The 20,429-nt window shown below is 32.0% G+C and overlaps 1 protein-coding gene across 1 annotated transcript in view; it reads left to right on the top strand.

Moving 5' to 3' along the window:
* LOC129234424 (uncharacterized) overlaps positions 1–19,907 on the top strand; it is a 43,604-nt gene extending 23,697 nt beyond the window's left edge. The window contains exon 4 of the mRNA XM_054868423.1: positions 19,731–19,907. Coding sequence (XP_054724398.1) covers positions 19,731–19,772 — 42 coding nt within the window. The 3' untranslated portion in view covers positions 19,773–19,907. The remainder of the gene's footprint in view (positions 1–19,730) is intronic.
* The last annotated feature ends 522 nt before the right edge of the window (positions 19,908–20,429 follow it).

Raw genomic sequence — 20,429 nt, 5'->3', positions numbered from 1 at the left:
GAAAAGTCATTAATAGTCAGTCATAAATGAAAATTTCGCAGAATATTCTTCAAATGTTATTTTTTTATGTAGTAATTATAGAAATAAATATATATTAACTGTGCCGTCAAAATAATTGAAAATAAGTTGTTTTTGTATCGAATTAATCTTACTCCCTCCTCTAAAAAAATAAATGGTACGTGTTAACAAGTTTAGAACTTTCATATTTCGAATTTGATTTTTACACGCTAAAAATACCCCCAAAAAAAATTTCTAAACTTATTAGGCAACAAATTTATCGCTAGTTGAACATAAGATTGGGGTTGAACTGGCCGAATTAAATAGACTATTTCAGGCTATATAGTATATTCAGCAAACTATTTAACCAAATAAAATTAAGCTTATAGCCAACAAGACGAACAATATGTTCTGTGGAACTTGGGATCACTTTTCACTTTCAGTGCCTGAGTCCTTCTGTAGAGATGATGTTCGTGTGATTTATTTTTTCCTTTTGGATCGTTTTTGGGAGATATTCTAGCACAATTCTAATTTATGCTATATCAATAAGTAAATTTAGAAATCAGAGGGTTAAATTTCATCATACCTATAGTAGTAACTTCGAAGCTAGAAATATATAACTTTAAGAATTCATTATTTTCAGTCTTATATTATCCGCCACAAATGAAAAATAGCTTTTAGAGCAGAAATTTAAAAAAAAAGACATAATTCAAGCTACAAAGCAAATGTCGATGCAAGGAAAACGTTCCAGAGTCAGTACACATTAAAAATGATTCAGAAACGTTCCTGGAAAATAATGGGCAGCTGATGTGCCCAATTTCAGCCAGTAACATATCTTGCAAAAACCAGGAACGTTTTCTGATAAAAGACAGTAACCTTTCTGAAATTATTGGAAAATCTCCCCTGTTAAAGCCAATCATGTCTCGGGAACCTTCTAGAAAAAATTAAGTAGGTTTAATTTTATTGACTAAAGCTTTCCTGATTTACCAAGAAAGCTCTAGAAGCATTTGAGCAACCATGGCCAAAACAGGCGAAAATTGCAAGCAAGAACTAGACATAGTCCTGCCTGCAATTCCTGCTTTGCAAAGCTGCAACTGTCCAGTGACTTATTTGTCCCCTTCGGGAACTCAGTCAATCTGAACAGGCCGTACTTAAGCTACAGCCAATACGCTTAGATAACACTCTCAGTCAATCTTTAAACTGGTAGCAAAAAATAGTTTTCACACCAGTGGGAAGTCTGTCTTCGTGCATCTTTTAGCAATTCAGGAAACGTTTTGGCGAAGATACTGGAATTTATGGGGAAATAGGTCAAAACCTCTGAAATCCCGAAACGTTCCACGGAAATAACCAGTAAAGTTTCGAATTTTTTTTACAGTGTAATAAAAATAATAGTAAAAATAATAGGGAAATAATACGACTTACGTTTTTTTTTTTTTTTTAGTGGAAACCAAATAAGCAAGATTGTATAATAAAGCTTATGTAACAATAAACGACAAAAATGCAAAAAAAAAAAAAAAAAGAAAAGAAAAGAATAAAGAAAGATTTTAATACCGTTTACCTGTTCACTGTAGTATTTTCTTTTTCTCAATAGCAAAATTGAACTTTCCAATTGACACATCCATCTTTATACTTCATAGCATTTGGGCAATCAAATATGCTATTATGTAGGATTTTTAAAGAAATCTATTTAAAAGATGCCCTGGCTTTTCGTAAAATTCCATTTTAAATAATAGCATCAAATCTGAAAATCATATGGTCTAAGCACATTTGTTACTGTCATTGAAAAGGGAAGAAACAAATATTCTGAAATTTTCCCGGACAGATACAGAAATCGGCTGCCATTCTTATCATTTCCAACTGACACACAATGGGTCAACATTCATTCTGATAAACATGTTTAGAAAATACATTTCATAACTCCCCATTTGTGCCTCCCGAATAATACATGAAAAGGAAAAAAATCATTTAATGGCAGAGAAAGATTCATAATTAGATCAACTGTTGCCTTGACGCATTGCATAATACATTAACACCTGTTAGCAATGATTACATAAAAATCCAACAAACATTCAGCAATGTCAAAAAACGTGTATAAATAGTGATGTGAACCTAAGCCAAGCACACAACTGCTAGTTTCTTGCATTTGACTGATCATAGTTTTTTGCTACTTGCAAATATGTCTACATCTCTTTCCCTTGCATTTCTGTTGGTTTTGGTGTCTTGCGTAAGTATATTTCATCCAATTGGGTCACACTTAATTTGTTGGTTTATTAAATACAGCAAAAGAGTATAAGTTATTTTCAAACCATGATAAAATGACTATGGAAAGTCAGTTTTCGTGAAAGTTCACGAACCAAAATGTTAAAAATTGAGAACTTATAAAATGAGTGGTAATTATGCAGTGTACTTGTCAGCATTTTATACTGACGAATAACCCGAAACAATTACAATTCTTCCAAAAAAATCCCCCTCCCAAAAAATCTACTTTACGAAAATGGTTTCTGTTAAAGTTAAGTTAAAATTCGAAGAGAAATATTTTTTTAAGTTAATTAAAATGCAGCAGCACATTTATTGTTTTAATGAACTCTTGTTTTTTTATATAGCATGCATTTATTTTTGAAGATCATTGCGTTGACAATTTCCCATGACTTATCCTTATTTTTTGGATAGAATATTTTCCCAAATATTTTCGGTATTAAGAGAATCACTTTACTCATGAAATGTTTACTCTACGGTGCTCCAGTTTTTTTTTTTTTTTTAATTTATTGCTCATATTTCGCTAGAATATGGATTGGAGAAGCAAAGTCATTTTTACCTAACAATACATCTGAACCCTACATGTGCATAAAAATCGAGGAATATTCGCATTTTAATTTTGAAATTTGGAGTGACTTTTGATATCACAATAAAGATGTTTCTAAATATTGTATCCTTGAATAGTCGTTGCAGTGCTTTATTGAAGTACTACTCAGGACTAAACTACTGATGCCCTGACCCCCCCCCCCCCACCCCCGCCCCATTTTACGCTTCCAAAATAATATTTTAAAAAGAAATTCCATTTAATGACTGAAAAATAACGCTGTTAGGATTAGCTTTAAATCTTAACCCAGCTAACTCTAAATAAAAGGCAAATAGAGAAATACACTTGAATACCATGTCTTTAAAACAATCAGCCTCTACAGTTTGACCATCGATTACATGGAAAGGCTAATATCCGGTTTATAGGCGGAAATGGACGTATCTATTAGTTTATAGGGGTGTTAATTGGTTTGTTTCAGATGTGCACTTTTGCATCTCTATTATTTAGTCTTAGTTTTGTAAAAATTAAAATTTGATCGCAGCAACATTTTTTAGAACTAAAGTAGATCCGATCTCTATTCTCACGGCAAAAGTTAATTGATTTATTTATTCACAACAAATTTTTGAGCTTACCATTTTACTTTTACGATCCTGAACGAAATGAAAATATTTTCTTTTCTTTTTGTTGTTTCCATGGTAACTATCTTTGTTTCCCCTTACTTTATTTCTGAGAATGCAATAAATGAATAAGGCACTAGTGACATTATAAAACGCGTGTATCAATATCTTATCGCTATTTTCCCATCTTTCCTGCTAGATTGAATCAGATGGAATCGTCTTTACTTGGCAGACTGCCAGATTACATACAATCCGTGGTCAAACAGTACCTTTAGTATAATTCCTCAGAATTGTCATACAGCACGGGAGAAGTGGTTGGTTTATCCCATAGTTTCATGCTTTGAATCGAATAGTATCGGTTTAAATACCACCCTTGACTTGTTCCTCGAGATTACCATTGAATTCTAAATTCAGATAAAGAGGTAGTAATCTTAACTAATAATGAAGCTGAAATTCAGTGTCTCTGGATCTCTGTCGGGATGTCTATTACGAGCATACCGCCTAGACCGTTTCGCCGATTTTCATGAAATTTGGCACAAAATTAGCTCGTAGCATAGGGGGAGCACCTCGATGTGATTTTTCGAAAATTCGATTTTGTCCTTTTTCTATTCCAATTTTAGGAAAATTTCACTGAGCAAATTACCATAACGTGGACGAGTACATTACCATAACATGGACGGGCAAATTACCATAACGTGGACAAGTACATTACCATAACATGGACGCGCAAATTACCATAACATGGACGAGCAAATTGCCGTAACGTGGACGAGCAAATTACCATAACGTGGACGAATAAATTACCATAACAAGGGCAAGAAAATGAACGTACTAAATTGGCGGTAAATTTATCATCCATTATTTGTAAATAGACAGGCGAACCAAATGACGTTTTTTTTTCTAAAGGCAAAGCCGTGCGGGTACCACTAGTTTTTAAATAAACTTCGAACCATTTTTTCCTTTCATTCCATATAGATCTTTGCCTGAGTATAATATCCTGCATTTTTAATACAAAAAATCATTGCTAAATTGACGGTTTAAATATAAGATTATTACTAATCTCCATGCTAAAAGGTACGTTACTTGACACTTTTTTTTATTATTATTTTTTGGAGGAGATTTAAATTTATGTATCGATATTGCAAACTAAAAATTTCGTATTTGGTGACATTCAACAACTTAAATTTCCAAATTCTAGAGTTTCCAAAAACTTGTAGATATCGCCAATTTCTTTGAGTTTCTTTCTGTTGCCGCCAAGATAAGAGAGTAAACAAGTCACCGACAAGTGGTGTACCTTCAACACAAAAGTAGGAACGATCAATAAGATCCAATGTTTCTATGCTTATTTTTCGCTGTTGCTAATGATGACTTCAAAATTCGGAATATTTCAATTAGTTTAGGAATAATGTTGGTACATATAAAATCCATGTTAGTATTTTTTTTTTAATTATCAGTCTCATAAGTATCACACTATTTTTATGTTTATTTTACTTTGAGGTCTTAGTGTAAAAAAAAACATAGAAATTCAATTTAACTTACTGAACAGAAATATTTTTTGAAAGAATAAATGGATTATTTCCATTTTACAAAAACATTTTTTTCTGAAAGAGCATGGTCAAAAACATGGGGTAAGTTACTTTTTTTTCTTAATTTTGACTCATTTTCAATCCTAAAAAAGTAATCTCTAATAATGAGCAAATTGCTAGGGTTACCAGAATACAGTTTCAAGACTCTGGCAAACTTCACTAAATGAATGTTTTATTTAACTAAAAATTCTCGTTCCGTTAATAAATTGCTCGCGGTGAAAAAATCATTAAAAAGCGATATCTTGCCAGAAATGACAGCCACGAGCTCCGATTAAAGATAACTTTCATCACTTGTGACGTCACACGATGAAACATTTTAATTTAAAAATGAGACATTAAAAAAAATAAAATAATTATAAATTAAATGTTGTTAAAATAAATATATTTTCTGGGTCCATGTTCTTTTTTGAGCAATCACGATTGCTTATTGTTCTCATTTGACTGTTTTGAATTCCTATTATTTTATTTTTCCACCAGCACCCTCTGCCAGCACCACCGTCGCGTCAACCGGCCTCACGATGCTGCTCCTCTTGCGAAAACCGTCTCCAGGTTGCGTCCATATCCTACACGCACACGCATACACACACATGCCTACACACACATACACACACTCATGATTGCGCACAGACACAAACACACACACACACACGCATACACACACATACACACACTAATGCCTGCGCACAGACACAAACACACACACACACACACACACATACACAAACTCATGCCTGCACACAGACACAAACACATATACCTACATACACACACACGAACGCCTCCACACACACGCGCGCGTACACACCCAGCACTGCATACACAACACGCACACACATGATGCATACATACACACACACGCGCGCCCACACATATGCGCCAACACAAACACACACACACGCGCCTACACAAACATACACGCACATTCATGCACACACACGCTCGTGATTGCGAAAAACATAATTTGAATTCAAGACGCCAAAAATTCAAATTAATGAAATTCTTTTTCTTTTATTCTACCAATTTCAAAGACTAAAAGTAAAGGGGAATGTGGCCCAAATTTTAATAGCGGGGCAAAGTGAAATGGTGAAATATTTACTCCGCTTTTAATGCGACATTCCTAGTAACTATGAAGTAACATGTGTAGTCTATTCCAGTCGAAAAATAATTACCTCGGAAAATCAAAGAATATGATAATACAAGCAGTTTTCAAAAAATTGATACTGAAATTGCAATATTTTGTTGTAAGTCAAAAATTATTTTGATATTATTAATTGCTAAAGTACTTGCTATTAACATTTTTAGTATTTATTGGGAACTTTAATGTTCGGTGCAGTATCTATTTAGTTAATACTAGCTGCCTTGCCCGGCTTTGCCCGGTCTACCTTAAAAAAAACCATTCTGTCAAGTGAAGTATCTTCAATAACCAGGATTAAATGAAAGAAAAAAAACCATCATGCAAAATTTTCTCGCCAAACAATGACGAAAGATACTAAAATACGTTTAAGAAATTAAAATAAAATAAAATAATAATTTAAAAAACTAACAAGAAGTTCTGTCTAGAACTAGACGAGCCTACTTTCCCGTAAACCCATACTACTTTCTAGTACCTGATCAATGTTCTCAAAATAGCTAAAATCGCAAATTGTTTCAAACATATTTTTCCAATATTTTAAGCTACTTTCTAGGACTAAAATATCTCTCACTCATCTAAAAAAAATTAGATGCGTAAAAAAAAGAAAAAAAAAAACAAAACGAACAAATAAAATAGCAGCAACTTTTAAACAAAGCAGCTAATACACTTTTTTCCATTAAAAAAAAATTCTTCAACAGCTTTCAAAACGAAAAAAAATAATAAAAATTAATAAGCTCATTAAAATAAATACATCCTATCAAAAAAAAATCGTTTCTTTTTCCCCTGTTGCCAAAAATAATTTTTTAAATGAATTAATGCACTTATCAAGATAAATAAAAACAATAAAATGTCAACGTAAATAAATACTTTTCATTGTCAAAAAAAAAAAAAAACCGACAGACATTTTTCCCCATCTCAATACCCTACTTTCCAATTTTTAATTTTTCGATATTTATTTAATTATTTTATTTATTTTTGACTTTTTTTTTTTTTGTTTTTCGGGATATTTTTAAGATGCATTAAGCCTTCTTTCATGCTTTTCTCTTCTTTTTCTGACTTTTACTGGAAAAGTAGGCTAAAAAAACACGCTTTCGTAGCAAAACGAACTAACAAGAAGTTCCGTCTAGAACTAGACGAGCCTACTTTCCCGTATACCCATACTACTTTCTAGTACCTGATCAATATTCTCAAAAATAGCTAAAATCGCAAATTTTTTCAAACATATTTTTTTTAATATTTTAAGCTGATTTCTAGGAATAAAATATTCCTTACTTTTCTTCAAAAAAACGAACAAATAAAATAGCAGCACCTTTTAAACAAAGCAGCCAATACACTTCTTTCCATTAAAAAAATTTTTTAACAGCTTTCAAAACGAAAAAATAATAATAATAAGTTCATTAAAATAAATACATCATATAAAAAAAAATCGTTTCTTTTTCCCCTGTTGCCAAAAATAATTTTTTAAACGAATTAATGCACTTACCAAAATTATAAAAAAAAAAAACAATAAAATGTCAACTTAAAGAAATAATTTTCATTGTCAAAAAAAAAAAAAAATCGTCTGCGCATATTTTTTGAGTTTATTCACCGAAAACTAAATACCTAAATTAAAACTTTAGCGTGAAAATAAAAACAAATCATATCAACAATAATTATTTCACAGTTAAAACCACAGCAGCGGAGTCGGAGTCGGAATCAATCTCATTTTTTGATAAAAGAGTCGGAGTCGAATATCCAAGAATCGGAGTCAGTCATTTGTCCTCCGTGTATAAATGTTTGCCAAAGCTACGAAGTCAGAGTCGAAGTCGCGGGGAGTCGGAGTCCGATTAATTGTCGGGAACAGGAGTCAGAGTCGGTGTCAGGTGCCCCTAAATTCTCGGAGTCAGAGTCGGGAGTAGGTCGTCAAGAGCTATTTCCAACAAAGTTTGTTTGAAGTAAATCCGCCTTTAAGTTCGGAATCTATATTGACTTTCAGTTTCCCCCGCTAATGTTAAGAGATTTGAACTGTTCAAAATTGAACGAAAACTTGTTAAAATCAAAAAGATATTTTCGATACATGTTTTTTATCGAAAGTTTTTCCCTACAAAGTTTGTTTGAAGCCACTTCGCTTCTAAGTTCAAGATTTATTTTTGATTTGAATTTCCCCGTAGGCGCTAATGTTAAGTTTTTTTGAACTGTTCAAAATTGAACGAAAAATTGTTCAAATCAAAAAATGAGTTATGGGAATGAGATGTCCTCGCGGAGATCTTTCTAACAAAAAAAAATTTGTTCGAATCGGACTATTCATTCAAAAGTTATTAGGGGGGGACAGACAGACAGACCGACAGACAGACCGACAGACAGACAGACAGACCGACAGACATTTTTCCCCATCTCAATACCCTACTTTCCAATTTTTAATTTCTCAATATTTATCTAACTATTTTATTTATTTTGACTTTTTTTTCTTTTTCGGGATATTTTTAAGATGTATTAAGCCTTTTTTCATGCTTTTTTCTTCTTTCTCTGATTTTTACTGAGAAAGTAGGCTAAAAAGTGAAAAATAATCTTTGGATGATAGTAGTTGACCAATCACTTAATTTTAATGTAATACAAAAAAGCGTGGGGTGCTGTCTTTGTCTATTTACATTTTTGCTTGAGCAAACAAATGGAAGAAATTCAAGACAACTGATAAGAAGCCCCCCATGCTTTTTTCTATTACATTAAAATTAAATGATTGGTCAACTACTATCATCCAAAGATTATTTTTCACTTTTTAGTTCATTTTGCTTCGAAAGCGTGTTTTTTTTAGTTTTTTAAACTATTATTTTATTTTTCTGTTTTTTAGTCTTTTGTTGGAGAATTATTAGGCAAAGGTTTTTTTTTTTTTTTTTTGTGCGGTATATGAAAATTTGAATCAGATTGGGACTTAATTGACGAAATTGCTTATGAAACGAGTGCGAGGTAATATCTTAAAGTTGAGACAAGGGCACCCCGATGGGAAGCTACTGTGAGTCATCGATGTATGTTTGCGGAAATCATATTTACATTACTTTGAAAATTTGAGATGCATTTGAATAAAAGTTTTGTTCAACAATGGTCTCATCAGCAATGAATTTCCAATTGAAGGCTCGCCAAAATTTTGGCATGAAATTAGTTAAAAACAGTTATATTTCATGTTCTAATTGCCTTGGAACATTGGAACAAATTTTATCTGATGCAGAAAAATTAAAGGTTTTTGTAGATATTTTTAAATAATTTTTGCGGGCATTTTTTAATGTATTTTTTAAAATTTTTCCTTTTTCACATTGTTGGATTTATGCCAAAATATTGATTAAAATTGGAGAAAACTCACAATTAAAAGAGTTAATTAATTAATTTGATTATAGAACATTGCATTGTCATCGGGTCTAAGGTCGCGTGCCAAATTTCAAAAGAATCCGATCGCAGGAAGTGGGCGAAATTTGAGCTGCAAGATTCTGTTACAAGATACATACATACATACATACAGGTGAAGCTAATAAAAGCGTGTTAATAAGAAAGATGGATTTAAAATGTGTAACCATGGAAACACAAAATGAAATAAGTTTAAGAATTGAAAATGAGAAAGATGGAAATAAGCAATGAATTCAAAAAGCGTTACCGTGGAAACGCAAAATAAAATGGTTAAAAACTTGAATAGAGAACAGATTTTTGAACTTCATTTAATTCGCTTGTAACTTTTTTTCTAATGGAGATAGAGGGTTAAACATACGACCTTAGGTCGAGTTAGATCTGGAGTAAAAAAGACAGCTCTTTCTAATGCTGTCAAAAAGAAAACTGGGGGACAATTCCTTCACTTTTTATTTATGGATTTAATGAAGAAAGTAGTGCCTAAATTTCAGCTAAGCCTAAAAAAATTCGAGCTAAAAACGTAAAAAACTCCCGCCGCAATTAAGTTAGAGCATTGGAACAAATTGCATAGAACGCGGAAAATTCTTCCCTTTCCAACAATATGTAATATTACTATTTGCGAGTAATTTTTCACCCCCATATTCGGGAATTTATGTGAAAATTGGGCCTAAATTGGAATAAAAAAAGAACTATTCATCGAATTGTTTTCGAACTGGTCTGCAAACCTTCTCAGGACTTAAAGGAACAAACTGTGAAAATTTCAGCAAAATCGGCCGGGTAGTTCTCGAGTTTTGCGAGTTCAAACAAACAGACGCTTTTTGGAAACTTCATTTTATACTATGTAGAGATTTAGCTTATTTGTATTTTAATATTTTTCACAATTAGGTAAGTGCATGCGGGACAAACTGGATGGGGAAAAGGGAAGCAGTTCATTTCGTTTACTCATTCAATAATATACTAAATCACTTACGCATTCATTTATTAACTAATCAATTTACATTCCTTCAATTAATAATTATTTTATTAATTTATTCATTCACTATTTTATTCAATCATTTATTTTCCTCATGTATTAATTGATAAATTAATCAATTTATTAGTTTATTGTTTCATTATCTTTTCATTTATTAAATTATCCTTCTATTTACTCATTATTTTGTTCAAAAATCTTTTTCCCAATCGAATAGAAACTATTTCATTCAAAAAATACTTTTTTTTTTTTTTTTTGAAGGCACAATTTTACTGCCAAAAATAAAAAATAATGTTTCAATGCAATTTTTATAACAAAATTAGCTGTACCCGACGCGCGTTGCTACGCCAACAAAAAAACACATCATTATACTGATTTTCATGACAATCGGTTGAACGGGGCAGAAGTTGCTACTCTGCAGTGCCACCTGGTGGCGAGTGGCTTCAATGAGCATATTATGCACCTTCTCCGTGGAAAAATACATATATATATAACAATTTTCATAATAATCGGTCCAGGTATCAAGTGAAGCCGTGACTATACTCAAATTTTGTACTCACGCAGTTTGCAAGATCAATCGCTAAAAATATCAAATAGAAAAAGTTTTAAATCCCCCCGTTGCATGAAAAGCCATAAAACAATAAAGAAAAAATTTATTTGTTCAAACTCAAGAAAAATGGCAACAGCTAACTTCTTATCAATGAGATCTTTCACGCGAATTAATTTCTGCAGCCGATAATTTTATTCGTATTTATCCAATGGATTGTGACTTAAATTGGAATAAAAAAGGAACTATCGATCGGATTTTTTTTCGAACTGGTCTATAAACATTCCCAGTACCAAAAATAACAAACGGTGAAAGTTTCAGCCAAATCTGCCGGGTAGTTTTTGAGTTCATGGATGACATACAGACAAACATTCATTTTTATATATATAGATATAATGTTCTTTATTTATATACTGTAATTTTCAAAACAAATTACAAATTTGTTCATTTTGAAAAAGCTCACTAGTCAGTCACATGAACCTTTTCACTTTGCCCCACATTCTACTACTTTTGACCGTAGGAAACATCCCCGCTTAAACCAAATTATTTCGTCACTTTACGTCTGCTTATGAATTCAAATTGAAAAGTAAATACAAAATTCCAATTGAAAATAATAATTAGGATGCCTCTTTATAATTTTGAGGTTTAGCAATCCATACTAAGCTCCTCTCTCATTGACTTGAAGAAACATATTTCGTAGTAAATTTCAAAATCACTTCTTCAAGTGATTATTTCACGATATTTTCTACGAAGTAACGTGCATTTTAAGCTTCGTTTCCTGGAATGAATTAAAATAATGCACAGGATAAAATCCGAAACTGAATAAAATACTTTGAAATAGTGTGATTAAACTACAAAGGTGGCAAAAATGCAAGTCTTCCTAAAAGATTTTTTGTCTCCTAGCGAAAAAAAACTTCCTTTATTCAAAAAACAATAATAATAAACTGTCGTCCATATTTTGAAATTTACATGACTATATTTAACATGACATATAAGTGTTATAGGTTTTTGTTTTCGTATGTTTGTAGATTAAACAACATACAATCTTCTACAGTTGAACTGTCTTATAACGACCACAAAGGGTATAACCGAGTGCTCGAAAAAAACTTCCTTTATTCAAAAAACAATAATAATAAACTGTCGTCCATATTTTGAAATTTACATGACTACATTTAACATGACATATAAATGTTATAGGTTTTTATTTTCGTATGTTTGTAGATTAAACAACATACAATCTTCTACAGTTGAACTGGCTTATAACGACCACAAAGGGTATAACCGAGTGCTCGAAAAAAACAAGTTCGTCAAAAAATTCATCATGTTGCCTTTTTTCTTATTTTTGTTATAGCACCAAAGTTGCTTTGAACAGTCTGAATATCTCTTGTGTCATTGTTTTTGAGGAATACACATATACACACAACACAGATGTAATTTTTAGGTGTTTCTTTACTCCACAAATTTAAAAAAAAAAAATGCTGTCATCTCTTGTTCTCAGGATTTATGATTTCGTACTAACTTCGGTAGCCAATGTACCAAGAATGGGTAAGCTAAATTGGAAGTCAATAGAAATTTTATGAATTAAAAAAATATTGCTCGCTTTAAGCGGGGTTTGCTCATTAAAAGCGAGATATGCTCCATTAGAATTGACATTACATCAACCAAGTATTTCTGATTTCTTCGCAAAATCAGGGTTCGTGATAAGCGAGTTCGAATAATTATTCTTTCTTTTTGCCCAGAAAAACATAATTAAACTATGAACTCTTTATGATTACATACGTGTACGTGCTGTTCGCTGATTGGTTGTTTGATGTCTTGTGTCCTGAATTCTTATAGGTTGGCCCTCTTTGGTATAAATACCGGTGTCCACTTGGTTGTTGTCAGTTCTCTCGCAACCTCTGGTTGTGTTGGTGAGCTTTTTGCACTGATGAAGAGGCTCCATTGTAGCCTTGAAAGAGCTATATATGCTGTATTTTCTTCAAAATTTGTGCTTTATTTACGTTGCTTTTTCACTTTAATCATATTGTAGCACAAAGCTGATATGATAATTTTTAGCCTACTTTCCCAGTAAAAGTCAGAAAAAGAAGAAAAAAGCATGAAAGAAGGCTTAATGCATCTTAAAAATATCGTGAAAAACAAAAAAAAGTCAAAAATAAATAAAATAATTAAATAAATATTGAAAAATTAAAAATTGGAAAGTAGGGTATTGAGATGGGGAAAAATGTCTGTCGGTCTGTCTGTCTGTCCCCCCCTAATAACTTTTGAATGAATAGTCCGATTCGAACAAACTTTTTTTTTGTTCGAAAGATCTCGGCGAGGACACCTCATTCCCGTATTTCACTTTTTGATTTGAACTATTTTTTGTTCAATTTTGAACAGTTCAAAAAAACTTAACATTAGCGCCTACGGGGAAATTCAAAGCAATTCCGAACTGTGAGGCGAATTTGCTTCAAACAAACTTTGTAGGAAAAAGCTTTTGATAAAAAACTTGTATATAAGATATCTTTTTGATTTGAACAATTTTCCGTTCAATTTTGAACAGTTCAAATCCCTTAACATTAGCGCCTCCGGGGAAACTGAAAGTCAATGTAGATTCCGTACTTGAAGGCGGATTTACTTCAAACAAACTTTGTTGGAAATAGCTCTTGACGACCTACTCCCGACTCCGACTCCGAGAATTTAGGGGGACCTGACACCGACTCTGACTCCTGTTCCCGACAATTAATCGGACTCCGACTCCCCGACTTCGACTCTGACTTCGTAGCTTTGGCAAACATTTATACACGGAGGACAAATGACTGACTCCGATTCTTGGATATTCGACTCCGACTCTTTTATCCCAAAATGAGATTGACTCCGACTCCGACTCCGCTGCTGTGGTTTTAACTGTGAAATAATTATTGTTGATATGATTTGTTTTTATTTTCACGCTAAAGTTTTAATTTAGGTATTTAGTTTTCGGTGAATAAACTCGAAAAATATGCGCAGACGATTTTTTTTTTTTTTTTTTTTTTTTTTTTTTGACAATGAAAATTATTTCTTTAAGTTGACATTTTATTGTTTTTTTTTTTATTTTGGTAAGTGCATTAATTCGTTTAAAAAGTTATTTTCGGCAACAGGGGAAAAAGAAACGATTTTTTTTTATATGATGTATTTATTTTAATGAACTTATTATTATTTTTTCGTTTTGAAAGCTGTTAAAAAAATTTTTTAATGGAAAGAAGTGTATTAGCTGCTTTGTTTAAAAGGTGCTGCTATTTTATTTGTTCGTTTTTTTGAAGAAAAGTAAGGAATATTTTATTCCTAGAAATTAGCTTAAAATATTAAAAAAAATATGTTTGAAAAAATTTGCGATTTTAGCTATTTTTGAGAATATTGATCAGGTACTAGAAAGTAGTATGGGTATACGGGAAAGTAGGCTCGTCTAGTTCTAGACGGAACTTCTTGTTCATTTATGAACTCTTTAGACACTAATTATTCTGCACCATTTTTTTTTTTCATCTTATTCTTTTAATCAAATAATACAAACGTGTTTAAAATTCCTTTCATTTTTTTCAGACTCTGATAACATGTCAGATTGGACCACCTGCATATGTGCCAACTGAAGGTGAAAAAGAGATTTGCACAAACAATGCTAACGGCAGAACTGTTGAAAATGTCATGAAGGTATAGCTGTCATCTGATCATGGCTCACTGATTTATAATCAAAATATGTTTTTGTCCCAGCACTTTCATTTTAGTTCGTTCCACATGAGAATGTATAAATCTTATAAAAATGCTAAAAATTCCTGTACTATATTTCAATAGAGAAGTTCAATACAACCCTCTTAGAAAAATACATAATGTTGTGGTAACAACTGAACAACAATATAGCAGGATATACTTGAAAATACTAATGAATTTCTACGAATAATAAAGCTGAAAGTTTGTCTAGATTTCTGTGACGCGCATAGCGCCTAGACCATTCAGCCGATTTTCATGAAATTTGGCATAACATTAGTTTGTAGCATGTGGGTATGCTCCTCGAAGCCATTTTTCGAAAATTCGTTTTTATTCTTCATCTATTCCGATTTTTTTAAGCACAATTTTCACATAAACTTGATAGAGAAATATTTTATTCACGTTTTTAAGATTTGGTCATTCGAAAGCTTGGAATTTTCTGCTTAAGATGAAGTTTGCTTTTAGTTTTACGAGTATAAGGAGAGCTGTCAGAATCGTCTAGAGAAAACCAACATCGATGGCTTATCTTAAGCAAGCCAAACGTTTTTAAATGATTAAGCTCGAGGAAAAAAAAATTAAAGATAAATGGAAGCGGAAGTTAAATTTGTATGTTACCATGATTTTTGCTCCCATTGACTGTTTCGGTTTCCCCCCCCCCTTTTTTTTACATTTTTGAAAACGTGCTTATTTTAGCGATCAATCCTTTTATTTCATTGAAAATTATTCGAATTAAAATAGTTTAACTGTTAGGAAAAAGTCGTCTCTTTTTATTTTCTCAGTTTTTATTTAAATTACGTTCAGTAAATTATTAAAATATTGAATTACAATCTTCTTTCTATCGTGTTAATTTTGGAAAAATGTCTTATTTTGCGTTTTAAGCACGGAAGGGAAACTTCCTTATTCTTTAAAAATATTTCTAAGGCTTTTGCTGGTTTCGGTAAAGCTGCATGCTAAGTTTTCAAATCTGCTAAAACTATGAAGAGATCTTTAAAAAATATATTCATGTATTAGGCGTAGTTGTAAATATACAGGCGAATCAAATGACTTTCTGATATTCTACTACGGGCAAAGCCTTGCGGATGCCGCTAGTAAATAATATTTTTTACCCCGAAGTGCAAGTAGTCAGACGGTGGATTTTCGAAATGTAGGAAATCAACAATACCCATGTTGTATAATTATGTGACTGCTAAAAGATCCCATGGGTATTCGTTTGGGTTTGAATACCCTCTGCAAAATTAAAATCCATAGTGCGGTTTCACAACGAAGAGAACCTAGGTGCCTCCATCTTGTAGGAAACTGAGTGTCAATATTTTCTCTGCCATTGACATCCGCACCTTGATGGTGGCACATGAAAGTCTGGATGCTAAATTGGGGGTTCGCACTTAGGTTTGCATAAAATCCTTTTATAACTTTTTACAAAAGGGGAAAAAACCTTCGTTCAGAAAGCCGTCATGTGACAAGAAAGAGAGGGAAGGAGGAGGGGGGTTGAAATGTTGAATTAAAATAGTGGAAGCAAAATAACATCGATTCTGAAACATTCTGAGAATTTAAGATAGCATACATTTTGAATATAAAAATCCTCGAGAAAAATTGACTGTGTGTCAAGAGTTTTTTCTCAGATCTAAATTCTTGAACTTTCTGCAGATGCTCTCTCTGCCTATAATTATATCTCTTCAAAAAACTTTCCCGGCCACCTTTGAAATCTGATCTTGAGATATTATGCTGGTGTCGTTAAAAACGTACATATCTATAGTTTACTGGTTATTTTATATATTCTGAACAACTACTTCTTTCTCTTGAGCATTTTATAAGTACTAGTGCTTATTTTCTAGGATGTTGAACACTTCGTACGCATCAAAATTTATTTCCAACATGCTGAAGTTTTCGTGCGTCGCACCACTATTCATTTTCTAGATGTCGAACATTTATTGTGCGCCATTGCTTATCTTTTAACAAACTATTACCAAGCAACTATCTATTCGTCTTTGTACCTAAAAGTAATTTTAACTCAATCGCACAAAATTTAAAAGAACTTCAAATGAAACAAGACCTTTAAACTTTTTAAACCCCGGCTCATAAAAATGACATCGATAGAACAACATACCGATTATAAAACTACCCAACCTTCAATGTCAATAACGGCAAGTTTACAGGGGAGCATCAAAACTTTTTATTTTCGATTCTAGCAATCAACGTAATCATACAACTACCCATTGCCTTTTTGTGTATGATACTCTTATAATGCTATCGAGATTGAAAAACTGAAGCAAAAGTGGAATAACATAATTTTTGTAAAAATAAAAAAGTGTTAAAACTCACAAAAGTTAACTTTGGAGGTTGGGTGCCTTTATCATCGATGTAACTTAGGAAAGGCAACGAGATCAAAAACGCAATTCAACAGAAAGCAAGATCAGAGCAGTGATTCGATTGGATGTATGATAATTATACTGTAGAAGAGAATTTTAATTCAGTGTTATTCAAAACTCTATAGGACCGACCCCAATCTTGCCATGTTGTTTGCAGCTACAGCGACGGACAGGATGAGACTTACAATTCCCCAGATGGACAGTTGTGTTGCGACATGGTGGGAGTTGGACCTACAGGGGTAAGTAAAAAGTTCTTACTGAAGGTTTTAGACCTAGTGTGATTCGACGACTTTAGAAAATATGCAAGACTACCTAAAATAATTTAAAACCATCTCAGAAACGAACGGAATAGGAAAGATTTGCAACAGAATTGAAGTGCCTAGATTAAACTTACCATTAAACTTTACTCAAATACTGAAAATGTTTTTCAAGCATGAAAAAAATTGCAATTCTTTATCTTTGTTGAATATTGTGGGGGATTATTTTAAAGATCCTGAATTAACATAAATTCTTCTACATGTTTTGTTGAACTGAACTAAATGAAGGAATTTTATGAGTTAGAAATAAACGTGTTAAACAGAATTTAGGCTCAAAATAGATATTTGCAAGTTTCGAAACAAAACAAAGCAAGAAACAATTTAGATGTAACACCACATGTCCCAACAGTTCACATTCAAACTTCTCAAAACATAAGTCGTAAATTGATTGCAATTAAAATAGGGGCCTAGATATGCGAAATGATTTTGTGGGTTAACAACACACAATGTCAGTTATTGAAAGAGACCACATGAAGTTCATATTTTTACATACGTCAAAGTCAAAATATATTTTAACTCTCAATTTTCGCTTGCTAATATAATGATCAAAATACAATTAAGTATCAAACGCTTGATTGATTTTTCTTAGTATAATACATAAACTTATTTTTTGAAAAATAAATAAATAAAAATGAATAAAAGATGAATCATCTTCGTTAATGCGGCATTACATAAACTTTTCTATTTTGTCTAAAGCACAAACCACGTGCTTTAATTAGATGTTACTTGCGTGAAAGGTTTTCAACACCCAAAACTTATTTTCAAATTTATTTCATATAATTTATTTTGAAGGTCTGATACACTGTAACACAATGAGATAGTGTTGGAAACATATTTGTAAGAAATATAACTAATGTTCGCGAAGTGATATCCTTAATTTCTTTTTATTCATACCGTGCGCATTTAAAACTCGGAGTAAAACTAGATTTAAGGGTAGCCCAAACTTTCCTTTTTGAACTTTGACTAAATAACATTTCCATTCATTTTCACGTTTTTACTTTTTTTCATTAGCTTTCGTACAATGAAACGAACATATAACCTTCCCATAATACAAAAAAAGTACATCATCTTACACTCCTTGTAGTAACTTTCCTTCGTAAGATTGCTTAAATTTTGTATCGTGTAACAGTTTCCATAGTACTTATGAAAAACGACTGAAGAGAAGTTTAAAAAATGTCTGCAATGAACTTTACGAGTTCTCCTAAAAAAATGTTGATAGGTCTTGTTGGTTCTTTGGATTTAGATTAGCTCTTAATAATTGCTAGCTGACCCGTGTGAAATATACGCGCTCGACAGATGGAATTTGAAAATACGGTTTTTAAGTGTATTTTCTTCGAATAACAGCCGAAATTTGACTGTTTTGTTTGTTTTTCACTGATATCGGAGAAAAAAAATCTTTAAAATGATGCCTTAATTATAAAGTTTGATGAAGTATTTTAAAGATTTTTATGGCATAACCACAAGAAACACCATTGAAAAATAAAATATATGATATTACTATTTATAACGCATTAAAATAACCGTTTTCTATTCTGATGGTAATGCAACAACACAACTGTTGTTTCAGAATCCTGTTCCCAACGATTTCAGGTAATACATTCAAAATTTCAGCTGAATAACATTATTCCTTGTAAACTATATTTTTTTGACCCATGGGATGATTTATCTCACGGTCCTCGCGTTATAAGCACGACGTTCTTAACTGAGCTAATGGGCTACCATCTCAGTAAGTTTAACACAAATGCCGTGCGTAATAAAGTTACAAAATAAATTGAAATCGATGGCTCTATCTTATTAAAAATATTTTTAAAAAGTTAAGTACTGCGATTTTGTTTACTTTTCGCCGAAAAGGGAAAAAAATATCTTTAAAATAATGCCTTGCATGTATAGTTTGAAAAAGTATTGAAGAAGTTTTGGGATACTCACAAAACAACAACAACAACAACCTTTGAAAAAAAAATGTGAAATTTTCAACTGTATAGAGAATCCGACAATAAGTATGCGTGATATTGGTTGAATTCTTTCTTTTGGAACTATTATTTGTTTTTTAACCCGCGTATTAAAAAAATTTGAGTCAAACTTTCCGTAGTTTGAAAAATTAATTGTGAAATTCCAATGAAATTGCAATTTTTAAATTTTGGACTTAACTTACGTAAAATAAATCTACAGAACACAAAAGCTGAATTTACACTGAAGTTCTGAAGCATGCATGATTTGAAAAGTGATATTAAAGTTCTGTAATTAAAATAATCTAAGAAGAAATTCTTATAAAAGTTATACTTATTCTTAATTTTTTCACTTTTTAGCTATGCAGAAACGGAAAATGCGCCCTCGGTGGAATTTTTTAATGGAGTAGAATATTTAGAGCAGCTCTTGTTAGGAAAAACTACAGTATTTATCCGGAACAAATAAGGGCTTTGTGCCCCAATATTGATCTTCTCAATTTCATTTGTTTTCCCACTCAATCCAAATAAAATGCTGCAATACAACTTGTGTCTGAATTCACTTCTTTTTTTTTTTGAAAATAAAACACACGATTGAGAGAGTGATCTTTCCACGTACGTGATACTTAGCTAGATATAGCAACAAAAGAGCCTATCTTTAATAACTAATCAATTTAGTACCACATATTTCCTTATAATCGTTCAAGATGGTCACTATTTTTTTGCTATGTTTATTTGGGAAGATTTTATTTATTCACAGAATCATATGAATTCCTTTTATAGCATGATTATTCCTTCTTATGATTAAACACCGTAATCTCTTATATAATTAAAAACTGAGCGTATCTATGTATGTCCAAGCTTCTTCTCCCGAACGACAGTGAACCATCTCCCGACCATCGAACAAGGTATCGATGGATTCGTAATCTTCCCGTCTTCATGTTTGGCTATTTAACATAATCCTCCGATAATAATTAGCGGAGATATCAATTAAAAACTATTAACTATGAAACTTGGATTTCGACATAAAATCCCTATTTTTCGAAGGCTCTCCTCCATTAA

Source organism: Uloborus diversus, chromosome 1 (assembly GCF_026930045.1).
Source record: "Uloborus diversus isolate 005 chromosome 1, Udiv.v.3.1, whole genome shotgun sequence".
Taxonomy (NCBI): Eukaryota; Metazoa; Arthropoda; class Arachnida; order Araneae; family Uloboridae; genus Uloborus; species Uloborus diversus.
Note: the sequence above shows the minus strand (reverse complement) of the source record. Positions and strands in the feature narration are given on the sequence as shown.